Below are 18,986 nucleotides of genomic sequence, written 5' to 3'. Positions count from 1 at the left end.
CCATATCACATCTTAAGACTAGTTTTTAGGCTTAAGATTACACCAAGAGTAGTCTGTAAACAATGACTGGATCTCATATCTAAAGACTATTCAAACATTGTGAAAAGACTCGTGAAAAACTACAACTAGACTGAAGTTGGCAGCTCAAGCAGGGCCTGAACTCCACCAATGACATTTGTTATTTGCTCGATGAATCAGCCAATCATAGCGAAGGGGCGGGACGAAATGCTCTTCCCAATTTTCATAGTATAAACTATTGCTTCACAGCGGACTCCAACCAATGTTTATTATCGCGAATGTTTTGCAACAAAATCACCGTTTGACGAAGAAAATACAAGGTGATATCCTTTTTTGACGAGTCGGTAACGCATTGTGCGCTCGAATTTAAAGCAATTGTCAGCTGAACTGCTAAAGATTATCGTCAGCAACTGTCGGGAGGCAAGCGTCCCTTTATGATTGTCAACACAAAGCTGATATATAAATAAGGTAACTTTTTTTTTAATTTACTTGGTCAAGCAGAACACGGTGTAAACTCTTACAGAAATACGTTCGCCTTAAAGAAAAAGGTCAACAGAAAGCTCTGAAAATAAATAACCGATATTTATTTCAGTGTCGCTTCTTTACTTAATCACCGTTCTGCTCATTGGAAAACACTAGCAACGGGGTTTCATTAACCATTTCATTATTTATCCAAACAAGGGAATACAAGACTATTCCGTGTTGAGCTCTTCAAAGTAACGACAGACGTGTATAGTCACAGAATGTTCTCGACATCTAATGCTGACTCTACAGGCTGTGTTTCCCGTGTTTTACAGGTCGGGGCAGCATGCAGCTGAAGCGCCACCATGCAGCAGGGTTTTGTCTGCTCATGTGTTGGTTTACTGGTAGCCTCTCCATCCCAGATCCCAGGAAGAGAGAGGCTCTTGTTCAGCTGGAGGACTCCATGCAGACAGGGGGTCTGATGGTGCTGACAGACTCTGAGGCAAGGTTGGATGGACAGCTTTTGAAAATGAAGCAGGAAGAGATCCACAGAGTAGACTTTCCTCCTTCAATGCACTTCTTTAAGGCCAAACACCTCATCAAGTCTAGTCCGATCTTCAGAGTGCTGCAGAACATGCCAAAAGGTATTTCTCATACAGTTTGCAATTTTTTTTCCCTCACAGCATATACATCCGTGGGTGCGGTCCAAAGGTCGGGGCTAAATAATACACCTCTTCTTCTTCTTCTTCTTTGGCTTTTCCCGTCAGGGGTCGCCACGGCGAGTCAACTTTCTCCATCTAACCCTATTCTTTGTATCCTCCTCTCTCACACCAACTACCTTCATATCCTCTCTCACTACGTCCATAAACCTTCTCTTTGGTCTTCCTCGAGACCTCTTGCCTGGCAGCTCCAATTCCAGCATCCGTCTACCAATATATTCTCTATCCCTCCTCTGTACATGACCGAACCGTCTCAGTCTGGCTTCTCTGACCTTCTCTCCAAAACATCTAACATGTGCTGTTCCTCTGATAGACTCATTCCTGATCCTATCCATCCTGGTTGCTCCCAAAGAGAACCTCAACATCTTCATCTCTGAGCTAAATAATACACCAATATACACACACAAAAAAAAAGAAACAACACAACAGCACTGCTCACTTCAGCCAAATCAGGTGGTATTTGATTAAATCCATCCACCCATCAATCTATTTTGTACCGCTTATCCTTCTCAGAATTGCGGGGGATGCTGGAGCTTATCCCAGCTGCCACCGGGCGATAGGCGGGGTACACCCTGGACTGGTCCCCAGTCACAGGGGCTCATAAACAGACAGACAACCACTCATGCTCTCATTTGCACATCTTTTTCCAATTAACCTGCTGCGTGTTTTTGAACTGCGGGAGGAAATCCACCCATACTTGGGGAGAACATGCAAACTCCACGCGGGGTCCCCTGTTGGAATTGAACCAGGGCCGAAGCGCTAACCGCTGCGCCACCATACCGCCCCCTTTAAATCAAAATAAAAAAATGATTGAGCCCAATTTTTTTTGTAAATGCTTACAAAAACCTTTGTCATTTTTTGCCATTGTTTCTTTTATTTCCCTTCAGTTTTGTTGAAACTGCTTATTTTTACATTTACGAATCATTTCAGTGTCATTGAGGGGTTCTTCGACAATTTTTTTTTTTGTTTCGTTTTTTTTTTCTAAGAATGGACTCACACGTTTTAAATATTTTACTATAAAGCAGGGTGTACATTCTTATTTTTATTGTGAATAATACATAACTTTACTGTTCCAATTACCCTAAGATGTATTTCTACCTTTCATTGCTGGGAGGTCAGTTTCCTGCCAATGTGAACAGCCTGCATTTAAATGTATTACAGTGCAGTTTGTTTTCAGGGGCTGCTCTCCATGTCCATGACTTCTCCATGGTAGATGTAGAGTGGGTGGTGAAGAATGTGACGTACCGGCCACACTGCTACATGTGTGTCACAGAAAAACTTTCCATCAGGTTCGTCTTTTCGTCCCAGTTACCCAAACCGTTACCAAAGTGTTCCCCCTGGTCCCTGCTGGAAAAACTCCGGGGCCAGCTGGTTAACGCCACAGATCTAGACAACAGGTGGGCTGCATTTCTATTCTATATAGATATATGATTAAAATGTTTTTGTTCAAAATGGATTACTTCTCATTTTAAAGCCCATGATCATTTGGTTCATGATAGTGCAGTGGTTTCCACTTCCACCACACAGAAAGAAGGTTCCTATTTTGATCCCAGCAGGGAGGCTTTCTGTGTAGAGTTTGCGTGTTCTTCCCACGTCTCCGTTTTACTCCCAAAATTCAAAAACATGCAGTAGGTTGATTGGAAATCTGTAACCCCTGCTCATCCATGATCACATGATTGGTGGAATAGACAATCATCAATGAATTAATGATAAATTCACTTTGATGAAAAGTGCTTCATTGTTTTTATATCATTTCACGGTGAACATAAATCAGGATCCAGGTACTTTTACATGCCGACATGCTAAAGTGGCCGTAACAAGCTTCATGATTGGTTTCACCTTTATTTACCTTATTTTATATCAAACCAGCTGTTGTGAAACTTGTCAAAGGTCAACTCTGATGTCTAGTTTGTTTCCTGCTATGTCTGTGGTTTATTTATCTGCCTTGAGGAATACATGAAAACCCCTTAGAAAATACATTTTTCCTTCTTGTTTTCTCAAGGTTGTATTTCTTTAAAATAAAGGGTCTTTGGTGCCCTATTTAGGCAGATTTTTTTTACTTACAGAAACCAAAAAGCAAAGATCTGTGTATTTCTGACGGTGCTTTTTCAGTGGTTCCCTCTTTTCAGTTGCATTATGAGTTTTTATATAATTTTGTATCCAATAAAGGTCAAATGGGAACAGTATTACCATTGTTAACATTCCATAGTAATTTCTTTGTCTTACAGAAGCCCACAAATAAAGATAACTGCAGAAATTAAGTTGCAAGTCTATTTACTAGACCTCAAAAAGTTTAATATGCATAGGTTTCTTGTCAATCTTTCGTTAAACCTAAATCCAGAGCATAAACAAAAGAAGGGTTTTTTTTTTCCATCATTTTTTCAAAATGTTAATTTACCTATTTTGACCAGTTCTTGAATTGCAGATGATTCATTTATATAAAAAAAAAAAAAACATATCATGGTTTGCGGACATCCCTGGCCTCTACATCCTAAATGTGCTCTATCTAATTTTAAATAAGTGTGTGTCTATATCAACATTCTTAGCATCATGGGAAACCTGACACTCTTCACTGATGAGGATCCAGAGGAGGTGTACCCTAACCAGGATGCGGTCTGGGACAGGTTTGAACAGGCATTCCTGGCTCTTTTGGGTCTGGTCACATACGCTCCTGTGTTCAAAGATTACTACTACCAAGGCCTGTCTCAGTTCTATCATGACAATGTCATGTATGTGGAAGTGCGGGCTCTACTCCCTGAGGTAAAGTCGTCATTTCTTACTGGCCTTTTTGAAATCTCATGCTCGCTCTAATCTGAACATGTTTTCTTCTTGCACTCAGATATATGAGCTGGACGGCAGCACTCATCGCCGAGCATGGACTCTGCAAAGCTACAGGGAGGTCACCAGACAGTTCACAGCAGATCACCCTGACTTTTTTGGAGCGCGGATAATCTTCACCGTCCACAGGTGCCGTGCTCGAATTCCCTTTCAATACTTTTCATTTCAAGTCTACTTTCACACTTGTTTACACTCACATACCATCATGGTGGATGTTTCAGGGGCGTGAACTCATCAGTAATGGCTGAAGTTGTGGAAGAGGCATTGAGGCTACAGGAAGACTTTCCAGATATCCTAGCTGGCTTTGACCTGGTGAGAACCTTTAGTTATGTACATTAAATTGTAGAAGTAGTTAAATGGGAACCAGGGAAGACTTCTGGTAGATGTGATTTCAAATTTAAATACAAAATATTTTGTAACCACTGACATATCAGTGATAACAGGGTTTACTGAAAGATGTCTCTGTGTGTGTGTGTGTGTGTGTGTGTGTGTGTGTGTGTGTGTGCGCCCAGGTAGGTCGTGAGGACAGGGGCCGACCCCTGTGGTATTTCAGAGATGCTTTGTCACTTCCAGTGGAGAGAGGAGTGACGCTTCCCTTCTTCTTTCATGCTGGAGAGACAAGTAAGAGCATGGCAGGGATGTTGTGCTTGTTGTCAGAGATCGTCACTGTTTGTTTACAGTCAAAACACTTACCAGTGTGGTTTCAGAATTTTCATCCTTACATTTTTAAAGTCAATAATGGGCTTGTGTGGTCAGTTCTGAGTTGAAAATGCATGCATCAACCGATTCACGCATTCTGACGAGAAAATTGACTCTTTTGCAAAGAATTTCAGTTAAGGGAAGAATACTTTTCCTTTGCTTTTTTTAGTTTGATTTTTCACATTCAGTCACAGGCTTCAACAAATTCGAAGCTCAGAAAAATCTTCTGATTACAGATGTATGGAGATTCTGTATTTCATCAGTTCTGAATTTGGGATTTACCGATACTTAAGCGCTGTGACCTTAAAGACTTGGTCAGAGACCTTCTTTTTACCTCAATTACCTGCAGTAACGTTGTTATATTGCCTGTGTGAAATGTATGCACGTATGGGCCATGCACTTGCTATGACCACATCACAATGTTTGTTTTTGTCCTACATGTAGATCTGGAAGGAACGGTTGTGGACCAGAATCTCTTGGATGCTATTTTGTTTAACACCTCTCGTATTGGTCACGGATTTGCGTTGGTGCACCACCCAGTGGCCAAAGACCTATCCAGGAAGAGAGGTGTGGCTGTGGAAGTGTGTCCCATCTCCAACCAGGTAACCTGTCCCCTATGATGTGTTATTAGGGTTCATCTACAAGAATAAAGAACTGTAAAATTACTCAAAAAGGCTGTACCTGAACAAACAGTATGAATGTAAAGAATGTAATATAACCACCTGTCTCCTTCAGGTTCTGAAGCTTGTCAGTGATTTGCGAAACCATCCAGCAGCTTCGCTAATGTTTGAGAATCATCCCCTGGTCATTAGCTCCGATGATCCCGCCATATTTGGCTCCTCTGGCCTCTCTTACGACTTCTATGAGGCCTTCGTAGGCTTCGCCGGGGTTAAATGCCACATCAGCACCCTCAAACAGCTGGCAATAAACTCAATTAAGTGAGTTCAGATGTGATTTAGGACAGTCAGCTAGTGTCTGGGTGCTGTCACTCACTAAGCTGTCCCCTTCCTTCTCTTTCAGGTACAGCTCTTTGCTACCACTCCAGCAGGTCAAAGCCTTGGCTCTATGGCAGAAGAAATGGGATGGCTTCGTTTCTAAAAATGTTTTTTTCGGAAAGCCAGGGAACTTTTCAAATGCATTTTTGAACAACAATTTGTAATGTGCTCCTGTCTCCTCTCCAGGGGATTTTGAATTATGTACTCGAATGAAATTCGCTTACACTTTTGTGGGAAAGAAAGCCCACCCAGGCTGTAATTTCTCTTCAAGAAGAAAAACTGCTTGATTGCAGCCGCCTTCTGAATACCAGCCTTAGTCTAACTTGAACCGCTCTGCTTTTACCTCAATGCCATGTGAATGTTTTACAAAAAAAATGCTTGAATTGGCAGCAGTGATTTACCTATTTTCCATAATCAAGCCAGATTCATATCACCTGGTGCAATACTGAGCCATGCACCCATACACTGAACATTTCTTAAACTGCAAAAACACCTCGTAATTACTATATCGAAGGACATATTAGGTTGTTTTTTTTGGGATGAATTTGCACTATAAGCTGCATTTATCTGGGCAGTGTTAAACATTTAACAATCACATGAATTTTTTGGGTTGCTAAATGTCTTAGCATGAGTGTTAAATCATGCAGAAACTTGTCTGTGAAGGTCTTTTTTATTATCGTACATTTTTATGAGTTTGTTTAGATTTCAAATTCTCAATGTTTTTTTGTAAATATGTGTGGTGGAATATTCAATCACCTCAGGAACATGTAGGGGCTCTGAGAAATATTTACTGATGTGGTTCTATCCATTCAGTCTGCGGAAAAAAACACACTAGTCAGTGTTGTGATGAGTCCATCACCTTCTGTTGGTGCTGAACTGTGAGAAGAAAAGAGAAATCTGATCATTGAATAAATCTCATGCAGTTGAAGATCTTGTTGTTGACCTTGTTTCTGTGAGTGAATCAGAGTCAAGTTGGCGCTGCTAAGTTGTCATCTCACTTTGCTCTTTATTTGAGTCTGCTGTCTTGCCATCAACACTGTGGTTCGCGCTGCGTCCACATGAACAAGGTAATCCCGCTCCTTCCTCTCTGATTCCATCCTCTACACTATATATATAAGGCTAAGTATATTTATGTTTATACATGTATATATATATATATATATAATGTGTATGTATATAGGATAAGATAAGAGAAGAACAACTTTATTTATCCAGAAGAAAATTGTTGTGCCAGAGTTTCAAGCAAAAAACATAACAATAATAGATAATAGTAGGAAGGAGGGAGAATAAGAAATACAATAAAATTTAAATTGTCAAGGTTAAGGCTATCGAGTGTTTTAAGGTCTTCAGTACAAAGGTTTGAAGATTCCCTGCAGCTGAGGGAAGAGGAATTAAAAAGTCTGATAGCCATGTTTATGTATATATATATATATATATATATATATATATATATATATATGCATGTATGTGTGTGTATGTATGTATATCTATCTATCATTTTTATATATAGTTGTATGTTGTTTGACAGACCAAGTTAATGGCCAGTTGTTAAATATTGCCCCGACCTTTTTTGCACAGCAGACCAGTTTAGTGTGAGGCTTTTTTTCATGGACCAGACTTTAAGGTAGAATGAAATGAAATAAGACATGAAAAAATACAAAGGGTATTAGAAATAAAACTCACCATTAGGCTTAATCAATAGGATCCCCAAGAATATTTCTCTTTACTTTGATAGTTTAAACAGGGAAAATCATGCAGCTGTGAGACCTGCTAGTGACACTGAGTATACCAAAGGCATTTAGTCCTGATTTACCTGTGGAGGTTTGGAAGTGGCTAGAAGAGGCAGCTGTAGTTTCTGACTAGATTATTCAACAGGATCTTAAGAGATTGAGAGGATGCCTGAAGACTGGAGACAAAGTGTGATGGTGCCCATTATGATCGAAAATTGAATTGTAAATAGGACTTGCCAAGATGCAACAAAAGAGAGGTAATATCTGCAAAGAATTACCCAACAATTACAAAAGCTTTGGAGGACAGTTCTTTATTATATACACAATAGTCTGACACAAAGTGTTGTGAAGTTCATTCGGTCTTTTAGTAGTTGACGGTTTTTGCTGGCTTTGTCTCATCCAGGTCAGCCTCCAGATAACGATACCGGCGATGACGGCGCAGGATCTCAATGGCCTTCTGTTCTACTGTAGAAGGACTGATACCAAGATCTTCCAGACCAGGAAGTCCAGGGTACTTCATATCTGTTGTGTGAAACTGTAACATAAAAACATTATAGAGCTCTTGACTGGTGTCATGATTTTGATACAGTTCTTCAAATATTGCCGCTCTTACCCTGTCAATTTTGTCTGGGGTTGTCCAAGGCTCAAACGGACTCATTGCGAAAAACTGAGCGGCAAGTCTACAAAAAAACACAATGTTCAAAATTACATGACCATATACCAACTTACAATTCATTGCAAAAGATCAGATTCAAAATCGGGACACATACTGAGTTTTGAAATTGAGGTCCTATGGGTTCAGTTACTGTGCTTAAACTGTTAGCTATAAACATTGTTAAAGTTTTACAGGATATCAGTGACTTTGACATATATTGTGTAGAATCATATAACTATTCAACATATTTCAGCACCAGGAGTAAACTACTTGTATATTCTGTGTACATATGGATATTTACTTGTCTTTATAGTCTCTTGTTATGCCATGCTTGTGCTTATTTAAACTTATTTTGTTTTTCTGCATGTTTATGCCTTTTTCTATCCATGATGCTACTGGGATGATACAATGTCCTTGCTGTGGACCCAGTTAAGGAGTGTTTTACCCCTTAAGTCGTACTCATTTTATACTACAATATTTGGACACTGGCATGCTTTTTTTTAATTTTGCCACATTTGAAATGATATGATAGTCAAAATGTGAGCACAGGATGCCTTTAATTAGCAAAAATTAAAGGCATCTTGCCTGTGAATCAAAAGCTTTGCCGACCCCTGGGCTAGATATTATTTTAGTGGCCAGTTGTTACTTTTGTTCTTGTAAGTCTACGATGATGGACCAAATGGTCTTGAAGATTGTAGAGAAAAAAAAACTGACCAAAACACAAAAAAACTAAAGATTCTTCTTTGTTAACAGAGAGAAAACCTTTCAAAAGATAGGCCAATTCAAGGCACTGCAGGGAGTATCGTCAAAAAAGATAATCACAAAAAAAAATCCAAAGACATAAACAGGGTTTTCAGCAAGGTACAAACTACTGAGGACACTCAGATACAGGCTATGCGAGACTCAGAAAATAATGGAGAGATTGTGCTTGTACTGTAAAAAGATACTTTGTTCAATAGAGGAAACAATGATGGACTTGATGTAGGAAAATGGAGAGATGAAAAAATTTGATGTTTTTAAATGGCCATATTAATCAATATGACCCATTCTTATACAAATTTTTTTCTTCCACTGGCAAAAGGTGGGGAGACCACAGATAAACTATAACATAAACTTGCCGTATATTCAAGTGTGTTCTTTTAAACTTTACTTTTCAGCCTCTTCAAAAAATAAATTCTTGATGGTTGATATAAACGTTTATTAATCACACTGACCTATGCAGGAAAACATTCACTTAAATATCATCTTGATTCATTCCAAAAACACTCAGCTGGAGAAAAATTAGGAAAAGTTGTCCATCTCATGGACTGTATTGACTCACTGAGCTGAATAAATGCCGATTGCAAATTAGCAACTACCTCTATCTACTTTGTGCCATGTGTGAATTAAAATTTCCCCAATGTGGGATAATTAAAGGAATATTCTATTCTATAAATAACTTGAGTCATATTGGACTGAGTTGACAATTACTTTTACTATAACTTTACTAACAAGGACTGGTGTTTCATTCCTGCAAAAGTGCTGGACTTTGATGGCTCTGTTGATTTTGCTTTGTAACATCATTCAGTGCTGCCTAATGTTAGGGGACTGATGTCAGGCTAGACTTACTGATAGATAGGGCGGGGCAGCGGGTAGGGCACAAAAGGTCTGTGGGCCACCGCATAGATGTACTCCACCAGGTCATGGAGGAGGTACCTGTTGGGACTGAAAGAAAAATCAAAAAGAATGGTCCGTTATGAAGGAGGTCCTTGAAATGTAAACCTAATTCTGACAACAAGCAGCGACGAAAAGTCAGGCTCTGATGTGAAACAATTTTTTTTAGCCATGTCAAAAATTAGGGACCTTGACTTTAATCCACGGCAGCATATTTCTAAATTAAATGTTAGAAAAATGTCTGTCAAGAATTGCCAATATTATTCTTGTACATTTGAACACCAAAAAAAACAACAAAAAAACAAAAAAAAAGGATTTAACTAAAAAAAACAACCATTCAGAAACATTTAATGTAGGTATTTAACAGATGTGTTGAACTGAACTGTCCACTGATGAGACGACTCAAACTACACACTAATGAACAAGTTTCAAGTCTCAGACAAAATACTTAACTCCTCCCATAATTTTAACCCATTTCTGTTACGCATGCTTCTCAATATAAGTTATAGTCATAACCATTTATAAGCACAACATCCACAGTTTTTCAACTATTTCAGATAATAGGAAGCCCTTGGCACAGACGATTCTTTCCAATACAAGTCACTGACCCAACAAGCGTGTATGTTTTCCCACTAGCATCAGGGTCTTGTACAGCTTTGATGATAGCCTTAGCAACGTCCACCACCTAAGCAGAAAAAGACAACTGAGATGAGTTTAAGACAACAAGGCATGTAAAGGAGGTCATTCTATCCCAGAAACAAGTTTGAACTTTACAGAATGAACCATACAAAGTTCAACATTGAAAGGCAGTAATTCAGTAAGTATACAATACTTAGTCCATGCACATATAAAATAAAAAAATACAAAAAAAAAAAGAGTTTTAATTATGCACACAAGGGTCTATGTGCATGATTTATTGCATCGCTGATGGTGATGACAACCCATGTCCAGCATTCAACAGACAGAATGTTGCCCCAAATCCTCTGAGTGAATTTAGTGTTATCAGTAATAATCCAATTGCGTACTCCTATAATGATGATAATAATAATGATAATTTATCCTTTAATTCTCTGCAAAATGCTCTCTCTATTCATTCTCTGCAATGAGCCCATCATGGATGAACCATGAGCAGTTGGCTGCCATCCACCAGCGCCAGGGGAGCAGTTAGGGGTTCAGTGTCTTGCTCAACAACATTTTGACACACTAGGAGGAGCAGGGAATCGAACCAGGAATGTTCGGTTACAAAGACGATTGCTCTACTTCCTGGAAGTTGAGGAAGGGGACGGGACAACAGCTCCCATTCCACTATATTCATAAACCTACTCAATACAAAAATATTTTAAGAATAGCATCACTGAAGTAAGTAATAAGCATGGTAGTAGGACAGTCAGTACATTCTTCCATTTTGGTCAAATTTTATCCTGTTTTCTTCCTTAAACCTCAAATTTCAAAATTGGAGAATGAATCAGTGGCTACTCCTTTAAAAGCTTATCTGTAACCACTGTGTTCCTCTCCTTTCAGCTCAGCAACCTAATACTATAAACATGACAAATTCATATAAGGAAAATTCAAATTTCTTGCAAGTATAAAAAAATCCCAAAGTCAAATCAAACTATAAGCAGATCTTATAAATGATTTGACTTTTTCCATTTCAGCTTGTTTGGTATTATTGTCCAATCAACCAAAAATTACATGACCTCAGTATCTCCGCGGACTCCCCGGAGGCTGCGGACCCCCGTTGAAGACCTCTGCTCTCTCGGATAGTAAAAAGTATACCCTAAATTTGGGTGTTTTGCTAGGGCCTGATAGTAACACAACCACAGGCCAAAAAAAAAAAGAAAAAAGAAAAAAATATGCATGCACACACACAAGAGATGAAGCTTATTTTTTTTATTTAAGTAAATGATAGAAACTAGGTATTAATATCTAAATAAAAAAATAGGCCGCTCTCTATGATACAAACACCTGGCCTATTTATCTGAGGCCAAAGAAGTGACTTTGACATGGGGGCATATAAGAAAGTGCATGGAGCTTGCTTAACAAATTTCCCCACTTAATATTTGTGTAGAATTCTTTACAATTAAGTGCTATAAAGCTCTGAGAGACAGCTCTAAATGTCTGGTGCATCACTGATCAGTTTTGCATGTGTTGAGACTTGCAAACATGTACACCAGTGGTCACTAACCTTTTTTGTACCAGGGATCGGTTTTATGCATGAAAATGTTTGTGTGAACTGGATCGAGGCGCGGGGGATCAAATTATAAAAACCTTTGTCAGTTCACAGTATTTGATCTGAATACAACTTTATATTAGGCAATTACAATATTAACCGTGGAAATATGGTGAAGGCAGAAACAGTCATTTTTCAAAATATGATCCAGAAGGTCTAATGAAAAAACTAGAAGTTGTACTAAGAAAGATTTTCTTTGTGGACCGGTACAAAATGATCTGTAGCGGTCAGGGGACCAGGGTTTGGGGACCACTGATGTGCACAATATTCAACAGACTTACATGGACTGGCTGCTTCACAGTCTTTTTCCCCAGGCCAATGAGTGGAATGGCATTGCCGAACCAGCGCATATCTAGGCAAGAAAGGGGGGTGGAGGTGAGCGGGGAGGGAGTCAGTCATCATCTGACAGTAAGGTCTAAGCAACTGTCCATTAGCAGCTGCAATATCAGCAAGTACATTGTTCTCGATACTGTATCTATATTATCTGATATTATCTGGATAGGTCCCACACTAAGGTCGATGTCTTACTTGCATAATAGTTAAAGAACCTATCCTCTCTGCCAAACATCTCAGAGGGCTTCATAATGATAGCATCAGGAAACTCATCTCTCACTGCTGTCTCCCCCACGGCCTGCAAAAAACCCAACACATTTACTTCTTCTGGTGTATTAGGTTAGTAATGATGACTTTCAATCGGGCAACGTTTAGTGTAAAATACACAACCTTGTTTCTCAGGTACTTGGACGGGCTGCGGATGTCAGCATTGAGGTGAGACATATGGACGAACTTTGTGATGCCGGCCTCCCTGGCAGCCTTAGCAATCTGCTGGGGGATGCTCACAAAAACATCCTCAAAGTGGTAATTTCTATGCACATGAGAGAGACAAATACTATGTTATGACTGACATTTGAGCAAAATCCAGATGTATCATAAAGGTCATTTAGCCTGTAGTGCTAGTGATGAATAATGTAGTTTTGTGGCCAGCACTGAAAACTCAATATATCATATTTTAGAAATTAAAATGGCATTTTAATTTACCGGTAAGTTTTATTATTAGTATTTTGGAAACACAAGAAAACGTGCTGTAACTGCTTTGTATTCCTTCAACAGTTTTGCTGAAACTTGCATTCTTTAGTGACCTAGAAAAAACAGGCAAGTCTCCCCTTTCTTATATGTTTAGCAAATGACAATTGTGTTGTCTTTTTGTGATAGTGGCTGTTCAGCTTTTGACAACTAGCCATCACTTCCTCATTCTGCTACATGGCAGTTGGCAACCAGGTATATGATCCACTTTTTCCTACCTGTTAAGCTACAATTTCAATGTCAGAATACATAAAAAATAAACTTTTCATTATCTGCCGATAGTTTAGAAGGACAAATAGTATGATGTATACCTGCTAGACAGAAAGATTGTTTACAAAAATAAATCTATCAAATGTCTTAACATGGATATAAAATCTTGATTATTTACTGTTGATTTGTTTTTGTTGATTTGTTTGTCAGTCACAAGTGACAACTTATTTAAGAGGCTGTCTAAGCCTTTAAGCTTTTCATACATTGACTTTGCTCTGTGGGCAGTGTTACATTTTTTCGACAGAAGATTATTGAAAGATCCACTGAAAAGTTTAAATTTCACCCAATTGAAAAAAGAAAATCGCAAAAGTGAAAATAGTTGTGAATTGCAAGACACTATGTGTAAGATACTATCTACCTTTGGTTTACTGGGATTTTTCAAATATTGCAATAACATTGTCAGCCACAAATAATTTTTATAGTTAAACATATGTCAGTTTTTCAAAATGGCCACATTATGCTTCATGGGCAAGGGCAAAGATAAAAATGCATTACGAAGTGAACTATATTAAACAACGACCAGTCTTATTTGAGGTATGAAAGTGTATTTTTTGCGATTAATTGCCTTAAAGGTACTTTGGAAATGGCATCACAGCACAAAATAACAACAAACTTTAAAATTTCTGACATCTGGCATTCATTCAGACCATTACAATTGAGACAGCTATTCATTACCTTGTTTCCCACTCTCTGCCCACCAAATTGATGACAACATTTGAGTGTTCCAGAGCTCGTTTGATGGATTCTTTGTTCTTGGCATCCCACTCCTGCAGCAACAGTAACACCATAGGTTACCTAGTGTCCCATCCCTGAGCCTTGGCTTTATGTACATTTACAATCTAAATTACCATGAAAATGATTTGCCCAAGGTCACCCATAGGTCTGAGATACATGAGGTCATACTGATCACAGCGGTGGGGGATTACAACTTGAGAGCCAATCCGACCTGAAAATCATCAAATCAATAAATATGTATGAGCAACTTTATATTTCTTTACAAAGAGCATTGAGTCATTTTGGGGGTAACTGGAATTAAAAACAGGATAAAAACATTACGTTATGAATATACTGCAAAGATGCACTCAGGTATGGTTATAATTATGTAATCAAAAAATGGAGATTTTCCATTGGCCTAATATTACATTCAGTTTCCCCCTGAGGTAAGTCATTCAATCAAAATGAAATTACATAAAGAATGCGCTGTTTTATTGAGTAAAACAACTTTTAGTTTTCCCAACTCACCAAGCCGATTAACAACATATCGACCGAGGAAACCTGTTGCACCAAAAACGGTGGCTGCTATTCCACTAGAAGAGGAGCGCCCTCCTTTCCCTTTTGGGATGAGAGCATGGTGCACCTCCCTCTGCTGGGCAGTGGTGGCTGATGCAATTGAGAGTAAATCATGGCAGCAGTTGACCCCTGTGGGGATAGAAAAAAATAAGGATACAAATATGCTGAGTAGAACATGCTCATATGCCATTAGGACACATGAAAAACAACAGTAAATTCTGTATTTAGGACAGCTACAAATGGTGGCTTATGTTTGATTTGTGCCATTTATTTATTATGGCAATTTACAGCTTTTTAAAAGGGGTAGACAAAAATCAGTCTACATTAGATTAATCCTGTACAAAAGCCATTTTAAACGCAGGAGTTTTTCAGACATTTCAACGACACATTGACAAATGTCTACCATACATATAATCTAAATTCAGTACAGTGCAAATACAAGTACCATTCTTCTTGGTCTTGGCCGTACTCATGTGGCCAGGACATTGGAAAGTGCAATAATTATAGCTGCAATTAATAATTTCATGTGTTTGCCCATTTTACAATTTATTAGCTATGGGTGTAAAAAATAATGCATCGAGACTCACTGCTCATCATATTTTAAAACTGAAATGGATTAAAAAAAACGTGGTCTTTTGAAAGCTTGAAATAAACATTTGAAACATCAGTTTACAAGGTTATGAGAGCATAAATACGATGATGCACACTCATTTTATGGGGGCAGCATTTTAAGCTGCTGTTACTTTGTTCTGTGTTCCTTCATTCTGCATTATTATTGTTAAGGTGATAGGCCCCGTTGATGAGAACTAGCTCTCTCTCCTCTTACTACTGTTTCTACCTTTTGATTCTTCAAAAAATTGACAGAAAGAAGAGAGAGACAATGAGAGAACTGGCACCGAACATTCATTTATTGCATATACTGCTTAACCTGCACAGGGCCGTTGTGTGTCAGGAGCCTGTTCCAGCTGACATTCTTGAGATTTTATGTAGCAAATTGCTTCTTTCTGACATAAATGCATACATGGCATCCGCCAAACGTTTGTCTGGTTCAGCTAATTCAAGGTTTCAAAAATATATGGTTAACTGTGTTGAAGCACATCCGGGAAAGACAACCATAACATTAACAGTACTTGGGGCGTTCAGCTAGGATCAAAATATAGTTTTTAAAAGATTACTTATAGACCAATGATAGAAAAGTAGAAATTTGTTACGAATTCTTAATACCCTTTCTCCCACTTCTTCATTACTAAACCATTACATTGTCCCCATCTGCTGCGGTCCTGTCCACTTTCTTTCATGCAATTACTATCAACTCACCGCTAGCGTTAGCAAAACCTTTCTTCTAACATATTAGCGAGACCGGTTAGCAAGGTCATAAGACAAGAATGTGAATATACTGTGAGTCTGTATTAGGGTGACACAAGTCTCACGATCTGTAGAAATGTGCTAAACTCTGACAAATACACCTGCTTGTCTAATGAAGATGAATTCGTTCGTTACTCACTCGAAATCTTTGGAAGGACACTCACAGGACGGCTAAGCAGCGCTAGCGTCGCCATCTTCCATCTATGGTACGTCGCTTGGGCCAAAATTACATTTGTCAAACGTATAGAAAACGCGATTTAAAAAAAAAAAGTCACGGAAAACCACGCATGATTTATCCACTGGCTTGTCTTTGGTAAAAGTACTACTGCTTCTATATTTTTTTCAACCTACAATTTGTAATACATTTCTGTGCATGTGCGAAGTGACATATCCCCAGGGATTTTACTTTGTGCGGCTACTCACGTATAACAGTGTGGGGAAAAAAAAAATCTCAATTTTTTTCCAATGTCAAACTTACTTGCTCTCTGAATATCACTGTAGTTCCCCCAAAATAGGAGAGTATTTTGCTGATTTTACTTCATTATAACTTGATGTGTAGCGGGGAGACTAACAGGAGTCTTTCCAGCACCCTTTGCTTTGGAACTTAGAACTTTGCTGGCTTCCTGTAGTTTAACACCTGAAAGCCCAGGTGTTTTTGTGTGTGTCCTGAACAGGCCCACAGGCTCACAGGTGATGTGCACGACAAGAGGACAACCAGTTAGCGAACTAAAGACTATCATCCTTGAAGAAGTGATTTCTCCAGTCCCTTTCCATGTTGCAACCCTGGATTGCCACATTAACGTTACATTACTTTGCTTAACAGACAGACGACCAGTGACGGACAGTCAGTAGAGGCAGGTGAGGCCGGGCCTCACCTGGCATCATGGAAAGTAAACAAAGTAAAATGAAAAAATAAATTAATTTCTCAACTTCTGACAATGTCTGGAGTCAAATGGGATATTGGGACTTGAAGAATCTGCAAAGAAGCCTAATCAAACATGAGCGGTCGTCCACTCACATTCAAAGTCAAATCGCGCTAAAAACATTGGGGATGTCCAGGATAGATTTGGCTTTGAATGAACAGCAAAGACTCAACATCAGCATCCACAATGCTAAGGTGAAGGAAAACCGAGAGATTCATTCTCCGCGCTGAAAAGACTAAAAACATACAGTCGGAACAGGACCGATCAAGGACAACTGTCTTCACTGGCAGTGATTTCTATTGAGACAAGGACGATTTCCACAAGCAAGTTACCGATGCTTTTCCTCAGAAGGAGCAGCGCATGGACTTCATTTATAAGTAAAGGTAAGAGATGATATGTTTTTTTTTAAATGTGCTTTTTTCTATGCTAGTTTGTATTTGTAAAGAATGCTGATATGATATTCTAAACAAAACACGTTAACTGCTGCCAATAAAATGGCGAATAAGCTACTCCGTAGGGTTCATATGTTTGTAAATCTGACTGTGATGACGTCAGTGCCTCACCAGCCATGAACCTCAACGCACGTCACTGCAGAAGACATACTAGGATCCTCTGCCCACACATTCCCTAACATGCTACATAGTCCCCACACAGCATAAATCTCTTTGGTCTTCCTTCTGACCTCCTGCCTGGCAGCTCTAAACCTATCATCCATCCATCAATATATTCACAATCTCTCTTCTATGCATGACAGAACCATCTCATACTGGTTCACTTTATCTCCAAAACATCTAACATGTGCTGTCTCTCTGATGGGATTGTTGCTGATCCTATCCACCCTTGTCACTTCCAAAAAGAACCTCAGTATCTTCATCTCTGCGACATCCGGCTCCACTTCCTTCAGTGCCACTGTCTCTAAACCATACAGCATCGCTGGTCTCACAGCTGTCATGTACACCTTTACTTTCATTCTGGTAGATTATCTTTTATAACATTTTACCCCATATTACACTTTTCTCAACCTTTTCCAACCTGCTTGACCACATTTCACCTCTTTTCTGCTCTTTTTTGCTCTGTACTGTTGACCCTAAGAACCTAAAAACCTCTACCTTCTTCATCTCCACCCCCTGTAGCCTCACTGTTCCACTTGTAGAGCAGGAATAGGATGGGGTGAGGGGCCTCATTTCTGGTCCAAAGCCAGCCGTAAAGAGAGTAAGGAGATGGTGGTGGCGGACGTAACGCAGATGGAGGAAGAGTGCGTCAAGATCAAGGCTGTGTCACAAGGCCGGCAGGGAAACAGGACAATTTGGTAATTAGTTGATGCTTGGAGATGCCACAGGCAAGAATTAGCTTTCTCATTTCCTCCAGCAGTGGTTCTTCATCACCTCTGTTGCCTGCAACAACATGTCCATTGAAGCCTACACCGAGTACTGCTCTGTCACTTCTGGGTAAATTCTGCATCACTTCATCTAACTCAGAAATATTCACAAATATTCCTTCTCTCCTAACTCACATCCCTCCTGCGGGGCATAGCCACTAACAATATTGAGCATAACAACATTCAATTTCCAGTTTCAGACTCATAAGTCTATCTGACATTCCTTTCACCTCCAGAATATTCCTAACAAACTCCTCCTTCAAGATAACTCCCACTCCATTTCTCTTCCTGTCAGCATCATGATACTTAGAACCTTCTTCTAAGCTTCTAGCCTTAGTACCTTTCCGACTGTTCCCCTGGACATACAGTATATCCACCTTCCACCTCACTTCCAACTGACTTCCTTTTCCTGTCATCGTCCCAGTATTCGAAGTCCCTACTCTCAGTCCCAGACTCTTGCCTTTCCTCTTCTCTTGCTGCTTCTGAACGCGCCTTCCTCCTCTCCTTCTTCGACCTAAAACCCCCCACTGGTATCCTGTAGGTAATGGGCACCAATGGCGGTTATCACGGGCCTCGACTGATCTGGTATGAGATTATTAGGTTCAGTTCATATATTTGGTTTTGGCACAAGTTTTATGCTGGATGCCGTTCCTGACGCAACCCTCTGCATTTATCTGC

At 39.4% G+C, this 18,986-nt stretch overlaps 2 protein-coding genes across 2 annotated transcripts; one reads left to right on the top strand and one right to left on the bottom strand.

Annotated features, from left to right (window-relative positions):
- Positions 1 to 348: 348 nt before the first annotated feature.
- Positions 349 to 6,658, top strand: ada2a (adenosine deaminase 2a). The gene is made up of 10 exons (XM_086162587.1): positions 349 to 486; positions 816 to 1,124; positions 2,377 to 2,596; positions 3,746 to 3,959; positions 4,039 to 4,166; positions 4,259 to 4,349; positions 4,550 to 4,658; positions 5,181 to 5,338; positions 5,472 to 5,674; positions 5,757 to 6,658. The coding sequence occupies exons 2-10, from the start codon at positions 827 to 829 to the stop codon at positions 5,893 to 5,895; spliced, it is 1,560 nt and encodes a 519-aa protein (XP_086018713.1). The 5' UTR covers positions 349 to 486; positions 816 to 826; the 3' UTR covers positions 5,896 to 6,658.
- A 1,098-nt stretch (positions 6,659 to 7,756) lies between these two features.
- On the bottom strand, positions 7,757 to 16,212 carry ndufa9a (NADH:ubiquinone oxidoreductase subunit A9a). Its single transcript, XM_086162588.1, has 11 exons — positions 16,147 to 16,212; positions 14,595 to 14,771; positions 14,201 to 14,298; positions 14,028 to 14,119; positions 12,723 to 12,864; positions 12,528 to 12,630; positions 12,281 to 12,351; positions 10,378 to 10,454; positions 9,725 to 9,820; positions 8,075 to 8,141; positions 7,757 to 7,996 (listed from the first exon to the last, which is right to left on the bottom strand). The coding sequence occupies exons 1-11, from the start codon at positions 16,199 to 16,201 to the stop codon at positions 7,826 to 7,828; spliced, it is 1,149 nt and encodes a 382-aa protein (XP_086018714.1). The 5' UTR covers positions 16,202 to 16,212; the 3' UTR covers positions 7,757 to 7,825.
- Positions 16,213 to 18,986: the final 2,774 nt, after the last annotated feature.

Source organism: Fistularia commersonii, chromosome 17 (assembly GCF_037954325.1).
Source record: "Fistularia commersonii isolate RoL2024-O1a breed Wild chromosome 17, RoL_Fcom_v1.0, whole genome shotgun sequence".
NCBI classification, from domain to species: Eukaryota; Metazoa; Chordata; class Actinopteri; order Syngnathiformes; family Fistulariidae; genus Fistularia; species Fistularia commersonii.
Note: the sequence above shows the minus strand (reverse complement) of the source record. Positions and strands in the feature narration are given on the sequence as shown.

What these genes read in the sequence shown, in the direction of transcription:
- ada2a (XM_086162587.1), top strand. Translation starts at nt 827, where the DNA reads ATGCAGCTGAAGCGCCACCATGCAGCAGGGTTTTGTCTGCTCATGTGT. An exon ending in TGCGGGCTCTACTCCCTGAG is followed by an intron (nt 3,960 to 4,038) that starts GTAAAGTCGTCA and finishes TCTTGCACTCAG; the next exon opens with ATATATGAGCTGGACGGCAG. An exon ending in TCCTAGCTGGCTTTGACCTG is followed by an intron (nt 4,350 to 4,549) that starts GTGAGAACCTTT and finishes GTGTGCGCCCAG; the next exon opens with GTAGGTCGTGAGGACAGGGG.
- ndufa9a (XM_086162588.1), bottom strand. Translation starts at nt 16,201, where the DNA reads ATGGCGACGCTAGCGCTGCTTAGCCGTCCTGTGAGTGTCCTTCCAAAG. An exon ending in TGTCCTTCCAAAGATTTCGA is followed by an intron (nt 14,772 to 16,146) that starts GTGAGTAACGAA and finishes CTATCCCCACAG; the next exon opens with GGGTCAACTGCTGCCATGAT. An exon ending in CCAAGTACCTGAGAAACAAG is followed by an intron (nt 12,631 to 12,722) that starts GTTGTGTATTTT and finishes GGTTTTTTGCAG; the next exon opens with GCCGTGGGGGAGACAGCAGT.